This window comes from Theropithecus gelada, chromosome 1 (assembly GCF_003255815.1).
Source record: "Theropithecus gelada isolate Dixy chromosome 1, Tgel_1.0, whole genome shotgun sequence".
Classification (NCBI taxonomy): domain Eukaryota; kingdom Metazoa; phylum Chordata; class Mammalia; order Primates; family Cercopithecidae; genus Theropithecus; species Theropithecus gelada.
Genome location: NC_037668.1, coordinates 37,160,091 through 37,183,036, shown reverse-complemented (window position 1 = coordinate 37,183,036; position 22,946 = coordinate 37,160,091). Strand labels below are relative to the sequence as shown.

The 22,946-nt window shown below is 42.9% G+C and overlaps 1 protein-coding gene across 2 annotated transcripts in view; it reads left to right on the top strand.

Annotated features, from left to right (window-relative positions):
• RERE (arginine-glutamic acid dipeptide repeats) overlaps positions 1-22,946 on the top strand; it is a 470,948-nt gene that overhangs the window by 341,553 nt on the left and 106,449 nt on the right. For both annotated transcript variants that reach the window (XM_025378261.1, XM_025378250.1), the window contains one exon: positions 19,746-19,844. In XM_025378261.1, coding sequence (XP_025234046.1) covers positions 19,746-19,844 — 99 coding nt within the window. The remainder of the gene's footprint in view (positions 1-19,745; positions 19,845-22,946) is intronic.

The following is a 22,946-nucleotide window of genomic DNA, read 5'->3' as shown; positions in this document are numbered from 1 at the left end:
TTTTTTGAGACAGAGTCTCGCTCTGTCGCCCAGGCTGGAGTGCAGTGACCGGATCTCAGCTCACTGCAAGCTCCGCCTCCCAGGTTTAGGCCATTCTCCTGCCTCAGCCTCCCGAGTAGCTGGGACTACAGGCGCCCGCCACCTCGCCCGGCTAGTTTTTTGTATTTTTTAGTAGAGACGGGGTTTCACCGTGTAGGCCAGGATGGTCTCAATCTCCTGACCTCGTGATCCGCCCATCTCGGCCTCCCAAAGTGCTGGGATTACAGGCTTGAATCACTGCGCCCGGCGTAACAACATTTTAACACAAATTGCGTGATTTATTTATTTATTTATTTTTTTTTTTGAGATGGAGTCTTGCTCTGCCACCCAGGCTGAAGTGCAGTGGCACCATCATGGCTCACTGCAAGCTCCCCGTCCTGGGTTCACGCCATTCTCCTGCCTCAGCCTCCCAGGTACCTGGGACTACTGGCGCCCACCACCACATCCGGCCAATTTTTTTGTATTTTTATTAGACGGGGTTTCACCATGTTAGCCAGGATTGTCTCGATCTCCTGACCTTAAGTGATCCTCCCACCTCGGCCTCCCAAAGTGCTAGGATTACAGGCGTGAGCCACCGTGCCCAGCCTATTTTTTTGTCTCATTTGAATGAAGTGGCTTTTAAAATTTAGTACATTGTTTCTTTTTAGATAATCTGTAGCTTTTTTTTTTTTTTTTTTTTTTGAGACTGAGTCTGGCTCTGTCGCCCAGGCTGGAGTGCAGTGGCCGGATCTCAGCTCACTGCAAGCTCCGCCTCCCGGGTTTACGCCATTCGCCTGCCTCAGCCTCCGGAGTAGCTGGGACCACAGGCGCCCCCACCTCGCCCGGCTAGTTTTTTGTATTTTTTAGTAGAGACGGGGTTTCACCGTGTTAGCCAGGATGGTCTCGATCTCCACCTTGTGATCCGCCCGTCTCAGCCTCCCAAAGTGCTGGGATTACAGGTTTGAGCCACCGCACCCGGCTAATCTGTAGCTTTATTTAAAGTCAAACTTTACACCCCACTTTGTTCTTTTCCCTAAACATGAGAGAGAGCATTAGCTAAGCTTCTCTGGGGTGGATGGGGAGATAAAAGGTCACTTACATGAGCAGCCTCTGGTAATGGTACCTTCCCTACTTACTGTAATGGAAAAGGCTTGACACAGACTCTCTTCGTTGGCTTTAGTCCTAATGCAGCCCTCCACAGCTGTGGTTCTGACTTCGCCTGCCTCTTACCCACTCTTACGTTTCTTAAGCCATTCCTTTCTTCTTTTCTTTATATAACAGCTTTATTAGGATATCATTCACCCATTCAGAGTGTACAATTTTATGACTTTTAGTATATTCACGGAGTTGTGCAACTATCAACACAATCTATTTTAGAAAACCTTCATCAACCCAAAAAGGAACCTTATTCGTATTAGCAATCACTCCCCATTTTCATTTCCCAACCCTAGGCAACCAGTCATCTGCTTTTTGTCTCTGTAGATATGCCTATTCTGGACTTTGCATATAAATGGCATCATATAACAAGTGGCCTTTGTGACTGCTTTCTTTTGGTGTCATCCATGTTGTGGTATTAGCCATTTTTATATATTACCATTTTATTTATCCTCCTGTTCTGCTTTGTCTGTCATTTAAAATGTGGCATCTGCCCTAAGCAACACTCCTCATGTCTGATCAACATAAGGTGACCTGGGGATACCCCTCAGTTATCCTAAAAGCTCATCTTCTCAGTGCAGTCTCAGCTTATAAGAATGTGTGCTCATCATATTTTTTTTTAGTCCTATGCTGTAGTCTTGTTTCATTTTTCCTTGTATATTTGCATTTGATAAGCCATTTCTTTCCCACCCTGAGCTTTTCCACTGAATTTTGAGCCAGTCATAGGACCATAAATTCATCACTATTAATTTTATTTTTTAGGTGTCAACTATTGGTCAGCTTCCTGATTTTATTCATAAAAACGATAAAATTGAAATGTATTTGTTGTTTGAGTATTTATATGCTAGGCAAAAGTTTAAGTGCTTTTTATGAATGAATTCGTTTAATCTTTATAACAATTCTATGAGGCAAGTGTGGTTATCGTCTAAAAATAATAAGCACACTTACTTATATACACAATATTTATATACATAACTATTTAAACTTGGCTTAAATTGAGGCCAGTACCTTATAGCGTCTTCTTGAAATGTCTGGTTAATTAGACTGGGCGTGGTGGCTCACGCCTGTAATCCCAGCACTTTGGGAGGCCAAGGCAGGCAGATCACGAGGTCAAGAGATGGAGACCATCCTATCCAACATGGTGAAACTCCGTCTCTACTAAAAATACAAAGATTAGCTGGGCGTGGTGGCACGTGCCTGTAGTCCCAGCTACTCGGGAGGCTGAGGCAGGAGAATCTCTTGAACCCGGGAGGTGGAGGTTGCAGTGAGCCGAGATTGCGCCACTGCACTCCAGCCTGGCAACAGAGCGAGACCCCGTCTGAAAAAGAAAAAAAGAAAGAAATGTCTGGTTAGTCTGTAATTTGGAGGATTTGCTGTTCATCCAATCAGAAATCCTTCATGCCACAGCTTTTCCTGCATCTCCTTCCTGTTTCCTAGGCGCTCAGCAGGGACTGAGGAATGTGATCCGGCTTTTACTTTTGTTTGGCACAAGTTAGAAAGTTCATTTACTCCTTTAAGAAACTTCTTTATCAGGTGATATTTTTCCATGTTAAAGAGTGGTAAAATGTTTTGAGATATATGTGGTATTTATAAAAACATCCACTTACCATTTGATAGTTAGAATTTTAACATATTTGAGCCTATATTAAGTATTAATAACACAATGTCTTTAGCAAATTGATAAAAACATTTTGCCTTTTTACATTTAAAAAGAGGCTTAGGCTGGGTGCGGTGGCTCATGCCTGTAATCCCAGCACTTTGGGAGGCTGAGGCAGGTGGATCACCTTAGGTCAGGAGTTCAAGACCAGTCTGGCCAATATGGTGAAACCCTGTCTCTACTAAAAATACAAAAATTAGCCAAGCATGGTATTGCATGCCTGTAATCCCAGCTACTCGGGAGACCGAGGCAGGAGAATCGCTTGAACCCGGGAGGTAGAGGTTGCAGTGAGCCAAGATCATGCCACTGCACTCTGGCCTGGACAACAGAGCAAGACTCCCATCTAAAAAAAAAAATTGCCGGGCCTGGTGGCTCAGGCCTGTAATCCCAGCATTTTGGGAGGCTGTGGCAGGCAGATCACGAGGTCAGGAGTTCAGGATGTGCCTGGCTAACATGGTGAAACCCCATCTCTACTAAAAATACAAAAATTAGCTGGGCGTGGTGGTGCACACCTGTAATCCCAGCCACTCAGGAGGCAGGAGAATTGCTTGAACCTGGGAGGTGGAGGTTGCATTGAGCCGAGATGACATCACTGCACTCCAGCTGAGGCAACAGAGTGAGACTCTGTCTTAAAAAAAAAAAAAGCTTTAATAAAATCATACTCTTTTTTTTATTTGGTGATTAACATGTTTGAGTTTCTGCGACCCTTGTGGGGAGGGTATTTGATGAGAATCTAAGTGAACACTTCATTGTTAGAGCAAATCAGGCCCATGAGTTTCAGAAGGGCTCATGTATTAGTTCTGCAGCATACTACAAATTTCTAAAATTTATAATATTTGTCGTCGTATTCATTTCCTATGTTTTGGAAATATACCTCAGAATGCTTTTTTACAACTCTCTCAAATAATTTTTTATCCCCAAGTTTTGAAGGTTAGTGTATTTGTTTCCTGTGGCTTCTGTAACAAATTTCCCAAACTTGGTGGCTTAAACGACAGAGAGGTGTTCTCTCACAGTTCTGGAAGCCAGAAATCTGACATCAAGTTGTCAGTGGGGAACCCCTCTGGCTCCTCCGGGCAGAGTCCACTCTTTGCCTCTTGCACCTTCTGGTGGCTGTTTGCATATTTTGGCTGTGGCCCTATCTTTCTCTGCTCATCTTCACGCTGCCTTCTCTTCTGTGTGCCTGTGTCTTCTCCAATCTTGGTTTCTCTACCACCTCTCTTTTATAAGTACTTGTCATTGGAGTTAGGGCCCACCTAAGTAATCTCGAATCATCTCCTTTGTTGTAAAATCCTTAGCACATCTGCAAAGACCCTTTTCCCAAATAAGGTCACGTTCATAGGTTCCAGGGATTTGATGTATATATCTTCTGGTGGTCATTTTTTGGCCTACCACAGTTAAAATGACTATTATATAAAATATTACTAAAATATATTACTTATTTTGAAATGTTAAAAAAAGTTCATTATTTATTATTATTTTATTATTTTTCCGTCTGTTGTGACTTGCTTATTTTTATTTATTTATTTTAAATTATTTTTTTGTAGAGACAGGGTCTCACTGTGTTGTCCTGGCTGGTCTCAAACTCTTGACCTCAAGAAGTCCTCCTGCCTTGGCCTCTGAAAGTGCTGGGATTACAGGTGTGAGCCACCTTGCCCGGCTGTTAATGACTTTTTTAAAGTGTGGACTTTCTGATATTGAGAATATATAAAAATATTTCTAGTAGTGGCTATGATATTTCTGTAACGTGAGGACATTTGAGTTATAAAATAAGGAGTATTTGGCTTCCTTATGCAAAGAATATATTTATTTAGATAACAAAATTGTCATGTATAACTGTCACATTAATTGATATGTTCTGACCTCCCAGGTTGCCCAGTGTTTCTTCTCAGCCACTACCCTAGCCCCTCAAAACTGGGTCCAGCCTGCCCCAGTCCTAGCCTGGGCCTGATAGAGTAGGGAAGGTATTGCTCACTAGTGACCCTTGTGGGAAGTTGTGTTGTTTTAATATTGGTCTTTGACCTGGCCTGGGACAAACCCAGGTGATCCTTGAAGCTGTAGCTTTTTCAAGTCTCTGGTGTCTGTTTTAGCTTCAGTTCCACAGCCCTGCCCAGAGCCCAGCCCCACTGGACTCTGACAACCTGTGTTGTCCTGGCCAGCCTGTCCTCCAGAATCTTAGATGTTTCCCCCTTACCCAGCCACTTGCTGGGGTTCATAGATAATGACACTGTGGTGCCCCCCTCCTGTCCTTCCTGCTCCCCTATTTGTTGGATGGCCTACCTTCTCCCCACACCCAGTATTTGTTGGGCTATGTATTCCAGCCGCTGCAGCACTCTGGAGTACTAGTTATCCCAGCATTCTTAGGAAAACTGGCTCTTCTCCTCCTTTTCTTCTTTCTTTACTTTTTTTCTTCCATTTTAGAAATGAAGAGGAATACATTTTCATATCTTTACCTTTACTTGATGCCTCTGAGTGATCATTACTGGTGTCTGTTAACAAAAGAATGCAACTGTTAGAGTTTGAGCTCTTTGGTTTGCATAATAGTTGCCAAATTTTTGTGTCTCCCACAGTCAGGCTGTCTGCTGCTCCTCTTCTCTTTTGAAATCATACAGTCTTTCTGATTTTTTCTTATTAGATTGGGAAAGCTAGAATTGTGAGGTAGCTAAGTGTCTAAGGCTCAGAGTGGGGGCTTCCTGGCTCTCCAGGGCCTTGGCTTAGGGACACTGTTTTGGTTGCCCAGAGGCTTTTTGCTTATTTCTTAGTTACTAAAGCTGTGTTCTTGGCTGAAGTTTTTAGATAAAAGTGCAGTCGCTCAGATATTTTCCCAGCTCTGGAGCTTTATATGCATCAGTGTATGCCTCTCTGGTCTTCGTTGTTCCATAACTTCATTATCATTGCCAGAAATATTAAGTGGACTGTTGTTTGCATAACCTTAGAATCACTCATCACAAAGCACTGAGATTCAGATTGCTGAGCCCTTGGACTGGGGGCAATTATTTCTGTACCTCAATTCTACTAAGTAGGATTTAAAGGAGTTACTATAGGCCGGGCGCGGTGGCTCACGCCTGTAATCCCAGCACTTTGGGAGGCCGAGACGGGCGGATCACGAGGTCAGGAGATCGAGACCATCCTGGCGAACATGGTGAAACCCCGTCTCTACTAAAAAATACAAAAAAAAAACTAGCCGGGCGAGGTGACGGGCGCCTGTAGTCCCAGCTACTCGGGAGGCTGAGGCAGGAGAATGGCGTAAACCCGGGAGGCAGAGCTTGCAGTGAGCTGAGATCCGGCCACTGCACTCCAGCCTAGGCGACAGAGCGAGACTCCCTCTCAAAAAAAAAATAATAATAAAATAAAATAAAATAAAGGAGTTACTATAAATGTTTCTTAATACTGATGTAACTGGTCTTGATTTTTGTGTTTTTGTGTGAAAGCCTTTCACACATACTTTCTAGGTCAATTTAGCATGTATGAATAGGTTCACTAGTGCCTACGTGAGGTGGTTAGACCTGTGGTTTTTATGTCATCCTCCAGCCTTCTGCCCAGTTTCATGTCACATATTTTTTTCTGTTTTCAAGGCTGTGAGGGTGCCAGGAGTAAGTGAAAACATGTTTTAGTTTCCAGTTGTGGTCCTGAACCATTTCCACTTGTGGCCAGACATAGGTCTTTCTCAGCTGACAAATAATTATTGAGAAAAGCAGCATGAACAGTCTAGGTTCACGGATATGCCAGTAACTTTTCTCCCTGTGGCGAGAGTTACACTCATTGTGGGTCCTCAAACTGAGTCTTCTTAGTAGGTTATTGACTGCGTTCTGTGGAGTCCTCCTGCCCCAGCGAGCAGCCTACACCCTCCGCACCCTCCCTTTTTACTATTCTGTGGCTGATCTCGCATTTATAAAAAAGGAAGTCGGGCTGTAGACATGTTAACTATGTAAATGATTAATTATCCATAATTGCATTTAAAGACCTGTGGCATAAACTTCAGCTTTCACAGAGACTTGAAAATTAAGAGGCACAACCTTAATCCCTAAAGTGTAAGTGAAGCCTGTGCAGGAGCCATTCATTGAGTGTTTGGCCTGGGGAATGTGGCTTAATTCAATGGTTATATTGTTTGTTTTTTTATTTTTCTAAATTAATGTATTAACATTATTACCATTTGTTTATTCCTTTTTAGAAGAATATTCTATAATATTTTGCCTTTTAAAAAGTCTTTGTAAAGTGAAGGAATGTTGAAAACTGGGAAGTTCCAAAAATGACCTACCTCAGCCTCTTCTGTGACAGTGAAAGAAGCGAAGGACGCAGGTCCGCCCTGCCTAGTGTAGCCTGTTCATTCTCTCCGGAGGCTCCTGGTTTCTCCAGGTCCCAAGAGATCACCAAGTTCTCTGTTGCTTGCCTTCTTGTTCTCATCTTTCATCCTACCCTGTTTTGTAGAACAGGATTCATTCCTGTTGGGCTCCACAGTTTGTTCTCTTTCTTTAGCACTGGGGTGGGGAGTCAAAGCCTGTGCTGCTGAAGGTGGGTTTCCTCGTGTCATCCTGTGGTAGTGAGAGACACTCTCTGCCCTGAGGTCTTGGGCCTTCACTCTGTGTTGCTTCCCTTCTCAGTTGGCTGTCCTCTGGAGCATTTCCTCCTGTCGGTGGTGACCTCCAAGAAAGGCACTCTATTCTCCCTTTCTACCATGGAGAAAACACTGAGGTTTAGTGAGACCATTAATTTGCCTAATATCACACAGCTTGTGCCAGAGCTAATGTTTGAATCAAAGCCAGAGCCAGGCCAGGAGCTGTGGCTCACACCTGTAATCCCAGCACTTTGGGGTGCCGAGGTGGGACGATTGTTTGAGACTAGCCTGGGCAACACAGCGAAGACTCTGTCTCTCTCTATTTAAAAAACAATATATGAGTTTTTAAATTTAAATTAAAAGCGCAAGCCAGAGCCAGGAACCCTATCCTGCTTAGGTTTCAGCTTTGGAGAACTCCTGAACTTGTGCTTTTGGTACCAGTACCTCCTGAGGCCCTTCTTGGTGTTGGTGTTTGTGTGAAGACAGTGTCAGATAGAGCCTTAAAATAGAATAGACAGAGGGTCAAAATTGGTGAAGAGTTCAGAGTTTGGTTTGGTTTGTGTTTTCAAAATAGCTTACCTTCCTCAGTTGAAGGGCAGCATTTGATGCTTACTTGCTAATCTATCCTGGCTGAGGCTCCTTTCCTGGGGGTCTCTTAGAAGACCTTCAAAAACACCACAGCCAGGAGACTGTGACCTGCTAATTTCCAGGCATAATATTATGTGGGAACTAATTGCAAATGAGATATATGGCAGTGCTGTATCAGCCCAAGGAAATTCAGTTATAAGGGAGATGTTACCTAGATATATTACTGCCAATTTTTACTATAATAATAATACTGCTTATTTCTCCTAGAATAGTGTTTTTTATTTGGTTGTTGCTGTTCATAAAGCATAGGCAAGTCAATCATATTACACTGGTTGTTGATTTTCAAAACCTACTCTGTGAATGCATTTTAGATTTTCCAGACTGAGCAAATGTTATCCCCATCAGCTTTCATTTAGCACTTTGAGTGTGTTCATGGATGGCGGGTTTTTTGTTAGTTTGTTTACATGTGTGTCTTTCCTCTTTTCCGAACTGCTGGCTCCCTCCTTTCCTCCACCCACCCTCATCCCCCAGCCCCAAGTTAAGAAAAGACAGTGTGCTTGCTTTGTCATTGCAGCCGAAAAAGTCCCTGTGCCCATTGCTCCCACCAGATTGCCTGTCCTAAACTGCCCCAGTAGCAACATTCTAGGGTAGGGACATCTTCCTAAAACATAGGTTTATGTTAGAATCTTCTTGCTACTACTTGCTAGGGAAGTGGCCTAGAGAAACGTACTGAACCTCTCGATTTCATTTCCTCATTTTTAGTACTCTTGCCATGGAAGAGAGGCATGTGGAATGATGAAATCATAAAGACCTAACACAGTTCCTAGCACGCTGTGCACTGCTCAGCAAATGTTGCGACCCCCTCCTTTCTTCCATGTGACTCCAGGGGCTGGCACATAATTCCTGCAACATTGTAGTTTCAGAAAGTGATGGAAAGAGGGAGGGAAGGTTGGTTCAATAACTGTATATTTCCTTCTGAAAATTAACTGGACCTTTCTCTCAAACCCTACCCTTTGCAGTTAAATTCTTTATCTTTTCCATTATCCCTGAATTTTGCTCCCATAAGACCATTCGGACAAATTTTAGCCTCTCTGGTACCTAATAGCATTATTTGAAATGATAGTGGCCAAATAAAAATAAACATTGTGCTCTTAGTTTCAAGTCTAGTTTTTTTTAACATTTATGTGTTTCATATGTTTGGCACTAGGTCATCGATGACAGAGGTATAAATGAAATGTATTCATATTTGTGAATTATGGTTATAAGAAATTTTTTTCTTTCTTTGTTTTTGTTTTTGTTTTTTTTTTTTTTTTTTTTTTTGAGACAGAGTCTCACTCTTTTTGCCCAGGCTAGAGTGCAGTGGCGTGATCACGGCTAACTGCAACCTCCACCTCCCGGGTTCAAGGGATTCTTCTGCCTCAGCCTCCTGAGTAGCTGGGATTACAGGCGCACGCCACCACGCCCAGCTAATTTTTATATTTCTTTTTAGTAGAGATGGGGTTTCACTATGTTGGCCAGGCTGGTCTCAAATTCCTGACCTCAAGTGACCTGCCCATCTTGGCCTCTCAAAATGTTGGGATTACAGGTTTACAGGTGTGAGCCACCACACCCAGCCAAGAATTTTTTTTTTTTTTTTTTTTTTTTAAGACAAGAGTCTTGCTGTGTCACCCAGGCTAGAGTGCAGTGGCGCCATCTTGGCTCACTTCAACCTCCGCCTCCCAGGTTCAAGCAATTCTTCTGCCTCAGCCTCCCAAGTAGCTGGGATTACAAGTATGTGCCACCATGCCTGGCTAATTTTTGTATTTTTGGTAGAGACGGGGTTTCACCATGTTGGCCAGGCTGGTCTCGAACTCCTGACCTCAGGTGATCCGCCCATCTCAGCCTCCCAAAGTGCTAGGATTACAGGTGTAAGCCACCGCGCCTGGCCAAGAAATTTTTAAATTTTGTTTTGAACATATTTCAGCAAGGTCTTTCTCACTTATCTTAATAGTTGAAATAATTAATTAAAACTATATGAAGAATTTTAAGATTTATTCCAAATCCTTCCTTTTTTCCTTTTTCAGTTATTTTGACAGTTTATTGTGATATATAAACAGGTATTTTGCATAACAAAATACTTTGATGTGTGATATTGTTCTTAGTGGACTGGAATTATTTAATTAGCCTGAATGCAGTCAAACTTAAGTAGGCTTTTTATATAGTTATTATAATGGCTGTATTTGAAAAGTATGCTTTGGCGTAGTAGAAACTGCCAGATGCAATGCCATTTGATCTAAAAAGGTCACAGGAAAAGGGACATTTAAATTAAGTTATAAATTACAATTGAAGAACAATATTTTGATGTGTGAGACCAGAGATGTCAGAGCAGGGAGGTGTAATTCATGGGTTCATTATAGAACAGAGGTGCCTGACAGCTGAGCCATGCCAAAAGGAAAATTTATTTGCAACCTCACGCAGACAGAAAATGGTAGCTGAGAAGCCAGAATAGAAACTTGAAACCTTGTGGTAATACGCAGAGTTTATGCTAATAAGACTGCCTGAGACCTAGAGATGTTTAATGACTGCTGTAATATTAATGAGGTGCTTGGACATGTGCACATTTTCAATCTTATTAAAATTAAGGCCTCATCCTTGCTCTATAAAATAACACACTTTAAAACCATGCATTAAGGTGGATTCCCCCACCTCTGCCCAACATACAGATCTGCTGGAATTTCAGAATTGTTTAGGCAAGAGAGTTAAAGCTTTAAACAAGATTTTTATCCATGGTAGCTTTGAGGAAGGATATAATTTAATGTTTACAGCAATCCATGAGAGAAGTTCAATCATGAGTTAATTAAACTGTAGGCCGTCATTAAGTATTATTTATTCTTTCGAGAAGCTTGCCAGTAAAGCACTTATATATATTAAATTATAGAAAGTAATAAGCATGGAATAATTTGTCAGGCAGAGTGAGAGTAGCAGATTTAACTTGGGCAATTATGCAGAAATGTTTTTCTTGTAGCATGATCCTTTCCTTCTGCTAATCAGGAGGAGGTCAGAGGCTATAGTAAGACAATTGCAGATGTGTAGTGACTAGTGGCATTGTTGGCTCAATTGAACCTCTTGTTTGAATAGTGTTAGGTGAGAGCCATGTATCTGAAGTATTACTCCCCATGATGATATCACTGTACAGCTTACAGCTATTTTACATTTCAGAGTATCTTGACACATTTTGTCTCATTTAGCGCTTTCCATTGTTCTGTGACACAGCTGAGGGCTGGTGGTGTTAGGCCCATTTAACAGATGAAAACCTCAACTCAGCTGGTTTGGGACAGGGCTCTTGGCAAGAATCTGTCACTTGCCTCACATCCTGTGTATTTTCACTAGGCTGCAGAAGGTATTGACAAGTTGATAATTTATTGTAGCACATAGAGTTAGTTACTGAGAGTTTTTTATGCAACTAGCTAAATATATCCAGTTACTGTGGCACAGTGTCTTTGGCTTTGGATGAATCAGTGCAGTGGTTGCTTTTGTTATAGTGGAGCCAAATGAAGTGTTTGTTATTCAGAAGTTACTATTGTTTTTAGCACTAGAATCCCCTACGAAGTCCACTTTGCATAGTTCATGCATGCCTGTCTTTGCACACCACCGTATCCCTCCCCATTGCTAGCTTTCAGAGTTGCTTGGTGTAACTCTTGGTTGAATGAATGGAAGCAAAGAGAATATGGTGTGAGCAGCCTGCCTCTGAGGCTGGAATGTCCTGCTAGATCTCAAGCACACCAAGGACTTCTGCTGCAGAAGGTGTGGCAGAAGAGGGCTAGACACCACATAGGGAAAGAGTTCACTTACGTTTCTTCTTTCACAGTGAACAATCAAAAACGAAGGAAAGATCACATCTCAGAGGATTCCATGGAGCACACCCAGAGACCAAAGGCCAATTGATAGAAAACACCAAAACAGGGATAGTTCTGAGATGGAATGACTTGAAAGGCTGGTGGATTGTTGAAGAAATCACTATTTTGTTACAGGATTCCCTAATCATAAATCTTAGGTTTTGACCTGTGGTTTAGGGAAGACAGGTTTTATTTGGGTAGAAGTGCAGTCATGCAGTTTAGTGATGTGGAAAAGAGGCGGAAAGATTTTCAAGTAAATGTTTCCTTGATCATTGGATTTGGGGGGGGGAAAAACCCACCACTGCCACACACCTGTGGTAATGAATTTGAAAGTGCTTTCTGCTAAATGACATCCTGCTATAGTGACTGCATGGGGGTGGCAAAAGATCTAAGTGCTTCTCCCTTCCTTAGCTTTCAAAGATTGGAAGCTCACTGAGTCAGGATGCTTTATATTGGTCCCTGCTTTTTGTACTGATCTTTTTCCAGTAGCTCCAAAATGTACAGTTCTCTGTACTCTACATTAAAATTGCATTTAATCCCAGATTTTACCAGCCTGGCTTGGCTGCAAAATGGACAGAAAGGTTTAAATATCTTGCTTTAATTGCTTTTCTGTGGCTACAAAGTGAAGCTGTAAGACGTTTGAGAGGTGTTTCTTTTTTCCCCATCTTCATTGCAGTTTATTTTGAACAGCCTTCTTAGGGAAATGGTAGAAAATCTTATTCACATTAAAGGACATTTTACCTTAGCAGTATTGGGAAGCCTGTGTTTAATTTCCTGACTGTAGACGTAGCTGTGTGGTCATGATCAGGTGTTTAAAATTTGAAATCTATATGGGCCGGGCGCGGTGGCTCAAGCCTGTAATCCCAGCACTTTGGGAGGCCGAGACGGGCGGATCACGAGGTCAGGAGATCGAGACCATCCTGGTGAACACGGTGAAACCCCGTCTCTACTAAAAAATACAAAAAACTAGCCGGGCGAGGTGGCGGGCGCCTGTGGTCCCAGCTACTCGGGAGGCTGAGGCAGGAGAATGGCGTAAGCCCGGGAGGCGGAGCTTGCAGTGAGCCAAGATCGCGCCACTGCACTNAATGGCGTAAGCCCGGGAGGCGGAGCTTGCAGTGAGCCAAGATCGCGCCACTCCACGCCAGGGTGAGAGACAGAGCCTGTCTCTCAAAAAAAAAAAAAAAAAAAAAAATTTGAAATCTATGTAATGTTTTTCAGAATATGAAATTATGGCAATCCTTCAGAACTTGATGTTGTATTAGAGGGGAATGTTTCTAAGGATAATTTTTAGAAATTTAAGATAGCCAGTGTTTTGATAAATTTACCAGTTCTACTTTATGTAAGGAATATAGTTGAAATATCCAGTTTAGCTCTTTCTTGAGCATTATTTCTTGAACATTATCCTCATCTAAAGAAAAATTTTGGCTGGAGGCAGTGACTCATGCCTGTAATACCAACACTTTGGGAGGCCGAGGTGGGCAGATCACCTGAGGTCGGGAGTTCAAGACCAACCTGGCCAACATGGCGAAGGCGAAACCTCATCTCTACTAAAAATACAAAAATTAGCTGGGCATGGTGATGTGCGCCTCTGTAGTCCCAGCTACTCGGGATGCTGAGGCAGAAGAATCACATGAATCCGGGAGGCAGAGGTTGTAGTGAGCCAAGATCATGCCACTGCACTCCAGTCTAGGCAACAGGAGTGAGACTCTGTCTCAAAAAAAAGAAAAAGAAAGAAAATCTTCATAATCATCCAGAAAGCAAACTCCTTTTAAGAAGAGTTATTTGGGGCAGGTGCAGTGGCTCATGCCTATAATCCCAGCACTTTAGGAGGTCTAGACAGGAAGATCACTCAAACCCAGGAGTTTGAGACCACACTAGGCGGCATAGTGAGTCCGTCTCTACAAAAAATAAAAAAAATTAGCCAGGCGTGGTGGCGTAGGCCTGTAAGCTGAGCTACTTGGGAGGCTGCGGCAGGAGGATTGCTTGAGCCCAGGAATTCAGGCGAAAGTGGGCTGATTGTGCCATTGCACTCTAGCTCGGGCAACAGAGTGAAACTATTTCTCAAAAAAAAAAAAACCAAAAAAACAAAAAAACAGCAACCGCAGGCAGCATGGCAAAACCCTATTTCCATCAAAAATTAGGAGTGGTGCACAACTGTCCTAGTACTTTGGTGGCTGAGGTGGGAGGACTGCTTGAGCCCAGAACATTGAGGCTTCAGTGAGCCATGATCGTGCCACTGCACTAACAGCGTGGGAGACAGAGCCAAGACTCTGTCTCAAAGAGAGAAAAAAAGAAGGGCTATTTGATATATCCCAGCACCTAGGAGAGTGCCTGGCATAGTTGAACACTCAATAAATGTGTTGAAGGAAAGAAAAATGTCCTGATCACCAGTAATTTTCCTTAAATGTTGTAAAGGTAAGTTTCCCTATTAGGAAGCTGTGTGGGCCATAACAACTTCTAGTGTGTTAAAAGTGTATCTTTAATAAAAAGACAGGCCAGGCACTGTGGCTCACACCTGTAATCCCAACACTTGGTCATGAGGTCAAGAGATCGAGACCATCCTGGCCAACATGGTGAAACCCCATCACTACTAAAAATACAAAAATTAGCTGGACATGGTGGCGCGCCTGTAGTCCCAGCTACTCGGGAGGCTGAGACAGGAGAATCGCTTGAACCTGGGAGGTGGAGGTTTCAGTGAACCGAGATTGCGCCACTGCACTCCAGCCTGGTGGCAGAGCGAGACTCTGTCTCCAAAAAAAAGATATAAAGTATTTCTTTAAAGATGTAAAACTCTGTCTTGGAATTTTCTCAGACAAGATTTCTACAAGGTAGAAGTCAATGTCTATAACATTAAGAAGATAGTGCCCCTTTAGAAAAAGTCCCCTTGGTTCCCTAAGGAGAAAAAGTCCCTTAGGTTCCCTAAGGAGGAGGGCACACCAGAACAGCCACTTGACCAAGTTTTATACTTGCCCCTGTGACATACTGATGATAGCGCAATAATATTCTTCATCCATTGAAGAAATATTTCATCACTTTGGGGCCGGGCATGGTGACTCACGCCTGTTGTAATCCCAGAACTTTGGAGGTGGGTTGATCACCTGAGGTCAGTTCAAGACCAGCCTGGCCAACTTGTTCATCTCTACTAAATTACAAAAATTAGCTGGGCATGGTGGCGGGTGCCTGGAATCCTAGCTACTCGGGAGGCTGAGGCAGGAGAATCACTTGAACTGGGAGGCGGAGATTGCAGTGAACTGAGATTGCACCACTACACTACAGCCTGGGCAACAGAATGAGACTCCGTCTCCAAAAGAAAAGAAAAGAAAAAAATGTATCACTTTGGGTAAATAATCCCACACTTTTTACTTTTCAGATGTATCTTTGTGTAGGGGTGAGGACAGGTAGGGACTCTCAGTACTTACTGGTATCATCGGAAAGTCAGGAATAGGGACTTTTTTTTTTTTTTTTAAGGAATAGGGATATTTTAAGAGGGCAGCCAGACAAACAGGTCAAACAAAAGGAGAGAATCCTCCATTATTTAGAGAATAGAGTAGGGAAGGAAGCTCGAGTTACCATGTTATTGGAATAGCTTCTTCAGGAGAAACTGCCATCTGAAATAAAGTTTTGTGAAGGAAGTGTGAATGCCAAGCTCATCACTAGAAACTCAGCTGAGGGGCATTGTGCAGCTGCAGCCGTGCTGTCTGTAAACGGAACAACCTTAACGAGATGTTCAGCACTTCAGTGGAAGCATCTCTTCCAGCTAGAGTTTAAAGCTCTTCTTGGTTCACCAGAAGGCCGGAATGCCGGAGGGATTAATGATATTTTATTGAACTTCATCCACTCAGCAGTTTGCTTTTGGAGTGGGCTTTATGTTCTTATGAGCAATTTCCTGGTAGCAGGCACGTAAGATTTTATTTTTCTTATTACTATTATTATTTTTTTGAGACGGAGTCTCACTCTGTCTCTCAGGCTGGAGTGCAGTGGCACCATCTCAGCTCACTGCAACCTCTGCCACCTGGGTTCAAGTGATTCTCCTGCCTCAGCCTCCCAAGTAGCTGGGATTATAGGCACCTGCCACCACGCCTGCCTAATTTTTGTAGTTTTTTAGTAGACATGTGGTTTCACCATGTTGGCCAGGCTGGTCTTGAACACCTGACTCTGTGATCCACCAACCTCAGCCTCCCAGAGTGCTGGGATTACAGGCGTGAGTCACCGCACCCAGCCAAGATGTTAAAAATCAAAATTTTTCCTGTATGTGATACCAGAGTTTTAATCAAATTTCATTTAACCTGGGTAATTTGATGTGACACATAAGTGGTTTTTGTTTATAGCTTAACAAAATTTTTTCTGTCTCTGAGAAGACTACTCTGTAATCTGGAAAGTTAATCAAACTTGAGATGAGGCCAATTCTTCTTCTTTTTTTTTTTTTTTCTTTTCTTTTTAAAAGATGTAGCTAACATATGTTTTCTAATATTATCCTCACATATCCCTAAGAGGTTGATGTTATTGTTTTATCCATTTTTAAAGATGTCAAAATTAAGGCACAAAAATGATAAGTAACTCTCTCAAGGTCATGTACCTAGTAAATACTAGAGCTGGAGTTGGAATCCAGGCAGTTTGACTCCAAAGTCCATAGTTTTTCCCGCTTTTCCTTTTTCTTTTTTTTTTTTTTTTTGGAGACAGGGTCTCACTCTGTCACCCAGACTTGTAGTGCAGTGGTGTGATCAAGGCTACCGCAGCCTTATCCTCCCAGGCTCAAGCCGTCCTTTCACCTCAGCCTCCTCAGTAGCTGGGACTACAGCTGGTACTGTAGGCACATGCCACCACGCCCAGCTAATTTCTTAAATTTTTAGTAGAGATGAGGTCTCACTATGTTGCCCAGGTTAGTCTTGAATTCCTGAGCTCAATCTTCCTACCTCAGCCTCCCGAAGTGTTGGGTTTACAGGTGTGAGCCACTGTGCTTAGCCTCACACTTTTCTTATAATTAATTACCCCATACAGTATAATTACCTCTTATAAAAGTTGTTAATTTTGTCATGAGCTTTTCATTAGAAATTTATGATTTGATCAACTTCATTTAGTTTCAAATTATCACTAAAATGTGTGCTTTTTGCATTAAATAGGCATGTAATTCTTTCTATCATTCAGTTCCCATCCACGTTGACCTGTGATTATAAATCCGCATTGTATTTTTTTTTTTTTTTTTTTTTTTGAGACGGAGTCTCTCTCTGTCACCCAGGCTGGAGTGCAGTGGCCGGATCTCAGCTCACTGCAAGCTCCGCCTCCCGGGTTCACGCCATTCTCCTGCCTCAGCCTCCCGAGTAGCTGGGACTACAGGCGCCCGCCGCCACGCCCGGCTAAGTTTTTTTATTTTTAGTAGAGACGGGGTTTCACCGTGTTAGCCAGGATGGTCTCGATCTCCTGACCTCGTGATCCGCCCGTCTCGGCCTCCCAAAGTGCTGGGATTACAGGCTTGAGCCACCGCGCCCGGCCTTCGCATTGTATTATAGAACTTGACAAATGTCTGCTTGTTATTAAGCAAAGTATGAGAATATTTAAAAAAGTATTATTTGTTATTAAGCAAAGTATGAGAATATTAAGCAAAGTATGAGAATCTGACTTTATTTCAGATCTTTTTATACCTCTGAAAGAAGGCTAGATTGGATAGTTTTCAAACATTTGCAAATCATAGTAGTATTTTATTTTTAGAGTCTAATGATAGTGATAAATTAGTCTAATGATAAATAATAATAAAAATAGATAAGTTAATATTTACTCATTGCGCCACCACTCCCAAGTGGGATCCAGTGTTGATCATTGTGGCAGGTCTTTTGTTTTAAGGTAGTTGATTTATTGTTATAGCTCATGTACAGCCTGGACTTCCCAGTCTTGATTTAAAATAAGTTAATGTCCTCTAAACTGTGAGAATGCTCTGGAAATTCAAATTTTTAATGCTTTCTGTTTTGCTGAATAAGCATTGAAAATGGATGTTTGGGCCAGGCGCGGTGGCTCACGCCTGTAATCCCAACACTCTGGGAGGCCAAGGCGGGTGGATCACAAGGTCAGGAGATCGAGACCATCATGGCTAACATGGTGAAACCCTGTTTCTACTAAAAATACAAAAAATTAGCCGGGCGTGGTGGCGAGCGTCTGTAGTGCCAGCTACTCTGGAGGCTGAGGTGGGAGAATGGCGTGAACCCGGGAGGCGGAGCTTGCAGTGAGCCGAGATTGCGCCACTGCACTCCAGCCTGGGCGACACAGAGAGACTCCGTCTCAAAAAAAAAAAAAGAAAATGAATGTTTGTGATATTCCTTTCGTTAGCAGTTAAATAGTTGGAAGAGAGACTTGCAGTGTGTGTTTCAGCATTTATTTATTGATTTCATTCAACAAATATTTACCACTGCCAGCTTACTGTGTGCCCAGCCCAGGGGCTCCAGCAGTTGCCAGGAAGGCATCTGCATGTCCTCCTGAGTCTTCTGTTAGAAAGAGGAAACACATGGCTCTCTCCTCTTGTGATTCCATAGGTCTTTGCCTAAACCGAAGGGAGAGTAATTATTACAACCTACTTGATCTTGTCATTTTGTATGTTTTGTATCCGTACCAATTTGTAAGTTTCCTGGAAATAAGGACTGTGACTTAATAAGATTTGTTCTTTACATGTCTTGAATGTTCAGCTTTACTTGTCCTGAATGTTCAACAAATGCTGGCTCATTGCTGAAATAAGAGATTGAAGCACGAGTGAAAAGATCAGAATGTCCACTGCATAAGAACAGGGATTTCTGTGTTGTTTACTGCTGTGTCCCAGAATCTAGTATTTTATTTAGGAAGTTAGCAAGTTTTTCTGGAGTATTACCTTATACTATGGACTGTGTTCAGCACTGGAGATACAAGTCTTAGACAAAATCATTCTTTGTGTCAGAAGACTAGACGTGTAAAGGAAAGATTTCCGATGAGAATTCTGAGTGACAGCCTCAGTATGGTGAGGTAGATAAAGCAAGAGAGGATCTTTGCACCTGCTGTTTCTCTACATCATCTGCAAGTTGGAACTCAGAAACTAGGAGTGTCTGGAGCATCTTTGCAAGGTGGGAAGGAGTCCATGGTGCCAGACACTACACAGGGTTGAAAAGATGCAGGATGAGAAAAGTTGATTAGCGTTGACAAGAAACAAGTCTGGTCCTAAAGGGAATATGTAGATAAACCTGCATCTTTATTCATATGTACTGAAAAACTAGCATACTATCACAGACTTACGTTCTTTAAAAAGCTCTTAAATTTTAGACACTTTAAATTTTTTTGTGTGTGTGAAATTAGCACAGTTGAAAAACTTAAGAAATGCTAAAAAGAAAGAACATAATCAAGTATGACTTTATGCTGCTTTGCGGAGAATGAGGCAAGAGTAGGGGTCCTCCTGGCTGGGTTGGAGTCTTGGCTTCACCACCTGCTGGCTCAGTGTGGTGAACACCTTTACTTGATCTTTCTGTGCCTCAGTTTCCTCATCTGTGAAATAGGGCGATGATAGCTCCTAAACCATAGATTAAATGAGAGAATACTTTCCCCACAGGATTAGGTAAGATAATGATTACATAGAATGTCCTGAGCACTGGGCAGGGCCAAACATTCCCTAAATGTTTGTTTTATGGGAATATAGGGGTATCCTATTCTTACTTTTGCCAAAATACTCTCTGCCTTGGCTGTCTCCCTCTCCCAGAGCGAGTAGAATAGGGGTTGGGATAGGATGGTCTTGAATGAGAACAAATTCCCGTGTGTACTGAAATGATGGAGTCTCAGTGCCCCTTTCCTGACTCTCCTGTGAGAGAAAGGCAATGTGGAGCTTGCCTTTTATTGATTTGTGTCCTGTCTGTTATTTGGTGCAGTTAACTAACTAAAATTTTTGTTGTTTTAGCTGCATGAAAGCGGTTATGATGCTGGCAAAGCCCTGCAGCGCCTGGTGAAGAAGCCTGTGCCCAAGCTCATCGAGAAGTGCTGGACTGAGGACGAAGTGGTGAGCGGGAACCAGCATTCGCCTTGTGCTCTGGGGCATCGGGCCACCGGCTTCTCAATGTGTGACCTCCCTGCTGCTCAGGGAAAGAGACTCAAGCAGAAGCTTCAGTCATGCAGAATGGCTGTCCGTGGCAGCACCAGGCAGGAGGATGGGGCCTTCAGCCTCATAATTGTACAGAAAGACTTGATTTTAGTAAGATTAGACTTCATAGATGATGGGAAAGATTGTCCAGGTTTCATGGAAAGAAAGGAGAAATTGATAGTTACTCCTAAAAAAAGTTAATTCGAATTCGTTTTTGGTGCAGTCTAGCTTGTGATACCTCCCTATTTAAAGACACAGCATGTTAAAACCCGTGGACATATAACCTAAAGTAGGGTTGGTGACTCGTCTTTTTTTTTTAATCGTAATTATTTTAGAAAAGGGGGTCTTGCTGTGTTGCTCAGGCTGGTTTTGAACTCCTGGGCTCTATCAGTCCTCTTGCCCCAGCTTGTTGAGTAGCTGGGACCGTAGGCATGCTCCACCATGCTTGGCTTGGTGACTTGTTTGTATAGGGTTTATAAGACCCCTGACCTCCTAAAGGACATTGATTACAAGTGGGAAGCAGAGAGTTGATTAAATAAATACCGTGGATTTTACATATTGATTGTGTTGCTGTGGCCTGTTGAAAGAAGTGGGGAGAGAGAAATGTGCCCACAAATACGGCCTTGCAAACCCATGGGTTCCCATCCAGCAGACAGTTTTAATGAAGCTACATCTCCATCTTGTGACTTGTAAAAGGCATTGCTGTAAACGACTTACAGAATTCTTGTGCTTTTGCAAATATAGTCTTCAGTATGAATGTTTACCGCTTGACATTTGCCTTTCAGGTCGAGTGAAATTTAAATGAAGGCTGGCACTAATACACCTATTGATTGCACGTTCCTCTCCTGTATTTAAAATATGCTAACAAAGAATGTTTAGAAATTGTATGTGCTTTCCTGATCCCGCTCTTTCATTGATTCAGCAATATTTACTGAGTGCCTGCTGTGCGCCAGGTGTTGTCCCTCCTTGTGAGTCTTAAGTTTTAAGAGGGTAGACCTTCGTAAATGAGTATGTGTCAGGGGATGGTGAAGCAGATGCAGAATAGGGTAATGAGGGAGAATCAGCTGGGTGGGGTACTATCTTAGCTAAGGGAGGATCAGGAAAGCCCTGGTAAGTAAGTGACATTTAGATGAGACCTTAGTGAAGTGAGGAAGGCAGCCTTTTGGATATTAGAGAATTCTGGGCCCTAAGGTGAAAGCATGCTTGGCATGTTCAAGAAGTAGGCAGGAGTGTTTCTCCAGCACAGCAAGGAGGGGATTGGTAGGAGAGGCGAGTGGTGGGCTTGTGGGAGGGGTGTCCCAGAGAGGGCAGATCAGGTGTGGCCTGTTGGCCTGCCGTCAGGGCGTGGTGATGTGCCCCACATGAGCAGCTTCTGAACAGAGGAGTGACTGGCTCTGACAGTGGGGCTCACTCTGGCCCCTGAGTCGGGTGGTCTCCGGGGGCTGCTGCACACGAGGCTGGGACTGGTGGCTGGGTGGTGTGGCAGCAGTGGTCATGATAAGAAGCAGTGAGATCCAGGCTGCACCTTGAAGGTAGAGAAAAGAGAATTTGCTCCTAGAATGGCTGTGGGTGAGGGTAGGTGAGGGCTGAGGAATGGAAAAAGCTAGGCGGAGCTGAGATGCACTGAAATGGCCCGGAGGGTTTGGTAATGGAGTGCTTGTTGAATAGTCCCTTAAGACTTTAATTGTATCAGACTTACGGAGTTGATGAAGCTGTTTTTTTAAAAAAAAAAAAAAAAAATATATATATATATATATATATATATACACACACACACATATATATATAAATCTTACGTGATTAATAAAAAGAAACATCTTAAACATTTTAAAATGTTTAGACAACGTTAAATTCAGTTTTGAGAAGTCATATTGATACTCTTTTTTTTACAGTAAGCCTCTTTATGTGAGGAGTGCATAAGAGATCCGATTGACAAGATTTTAAAATTCTGCAAAAAGCCTGTGTGGAAGAAACACATAAGGAGATGAAAAGAATGGAACAAGTGTATAGACTGTGGTCATTTAACCACACTTTGTGAGATTGCCTTCATTACTCTCAGCCTGGCCTCGGCAGCCCCAGGGCCTTGTCAGCTTGCAATCCGTGGCTGCTTCTGCTTCTGTCTCTCCCTCAGTTCCTGGCCATCTCCTCTCTCTTCAGTCTCCATGCCCTTTGGCATCCTTTCTCTTTCCCCACCTCTCTGCCTCTTCTTGGTCTCCCACCCTCCCACTCCTCACTAATGCCTCCCAGCCCCTCGCCAGCCATGGCTCTCCTCTCTCCCTTCTTTCATTTCTCTTGTGACCTTTCATTCCCTCTGGAATTTTAAAAATACACAGCCAAAGTCCTTTCTTCCTGCTGAAGGGAAAGCTGCTTTCCTTTTCCTGAAGCGCCTGCTTGTAACATCAGGCAGCTGTTGATTGTCTCCCCATTGCTGCTACTTGGGGATTTGTAGCTGTGAGCTGAGAGGGAAGCCTTGCACATCAGAAACAGCCTTGCTTTATTTTGAAAAACAAAACATGACTCCAAAGTGGTGAATATTTTGAGTATGGAATAATGATCCTTAACTGCATACATCCGTATCCGTTTGGGGTCATTTTTATCATGTTTGCTTCTTGGTTTGAGAAATGTCTTGGCAGTCGTCCAGCCCTTGCAGAGCCTAAGGATCAAATGGTTCCCTTATGTGTAGGAAGTGAAGCTTCACTTTGAAAACCTCAGCAGTGAAGAAGAGAGACAGACTGAATAATTGAGAGGTTGAAGGAAGCTTCTGGTGAATGGATCCAAATCAAATCTTTGAAGAGATTTATGTGGCAACAAGGCAGTCCCCTCTTTACCCTCGCCTGGCTTTGGCTGTGAAAAAACACCTGCTGTGTTCATGTGGCCCCCTTCTGTTGAATTTACCACATTTTCTCACTTCAGGAATCACAGGAATAAGCAAAACAAATGTGTCCCAGCTAACATAAGTACATGGGCCTATCTCCCTTTTTTCCTCCCGGTTTTCTGTATACTTGGAACATTCTAATTATT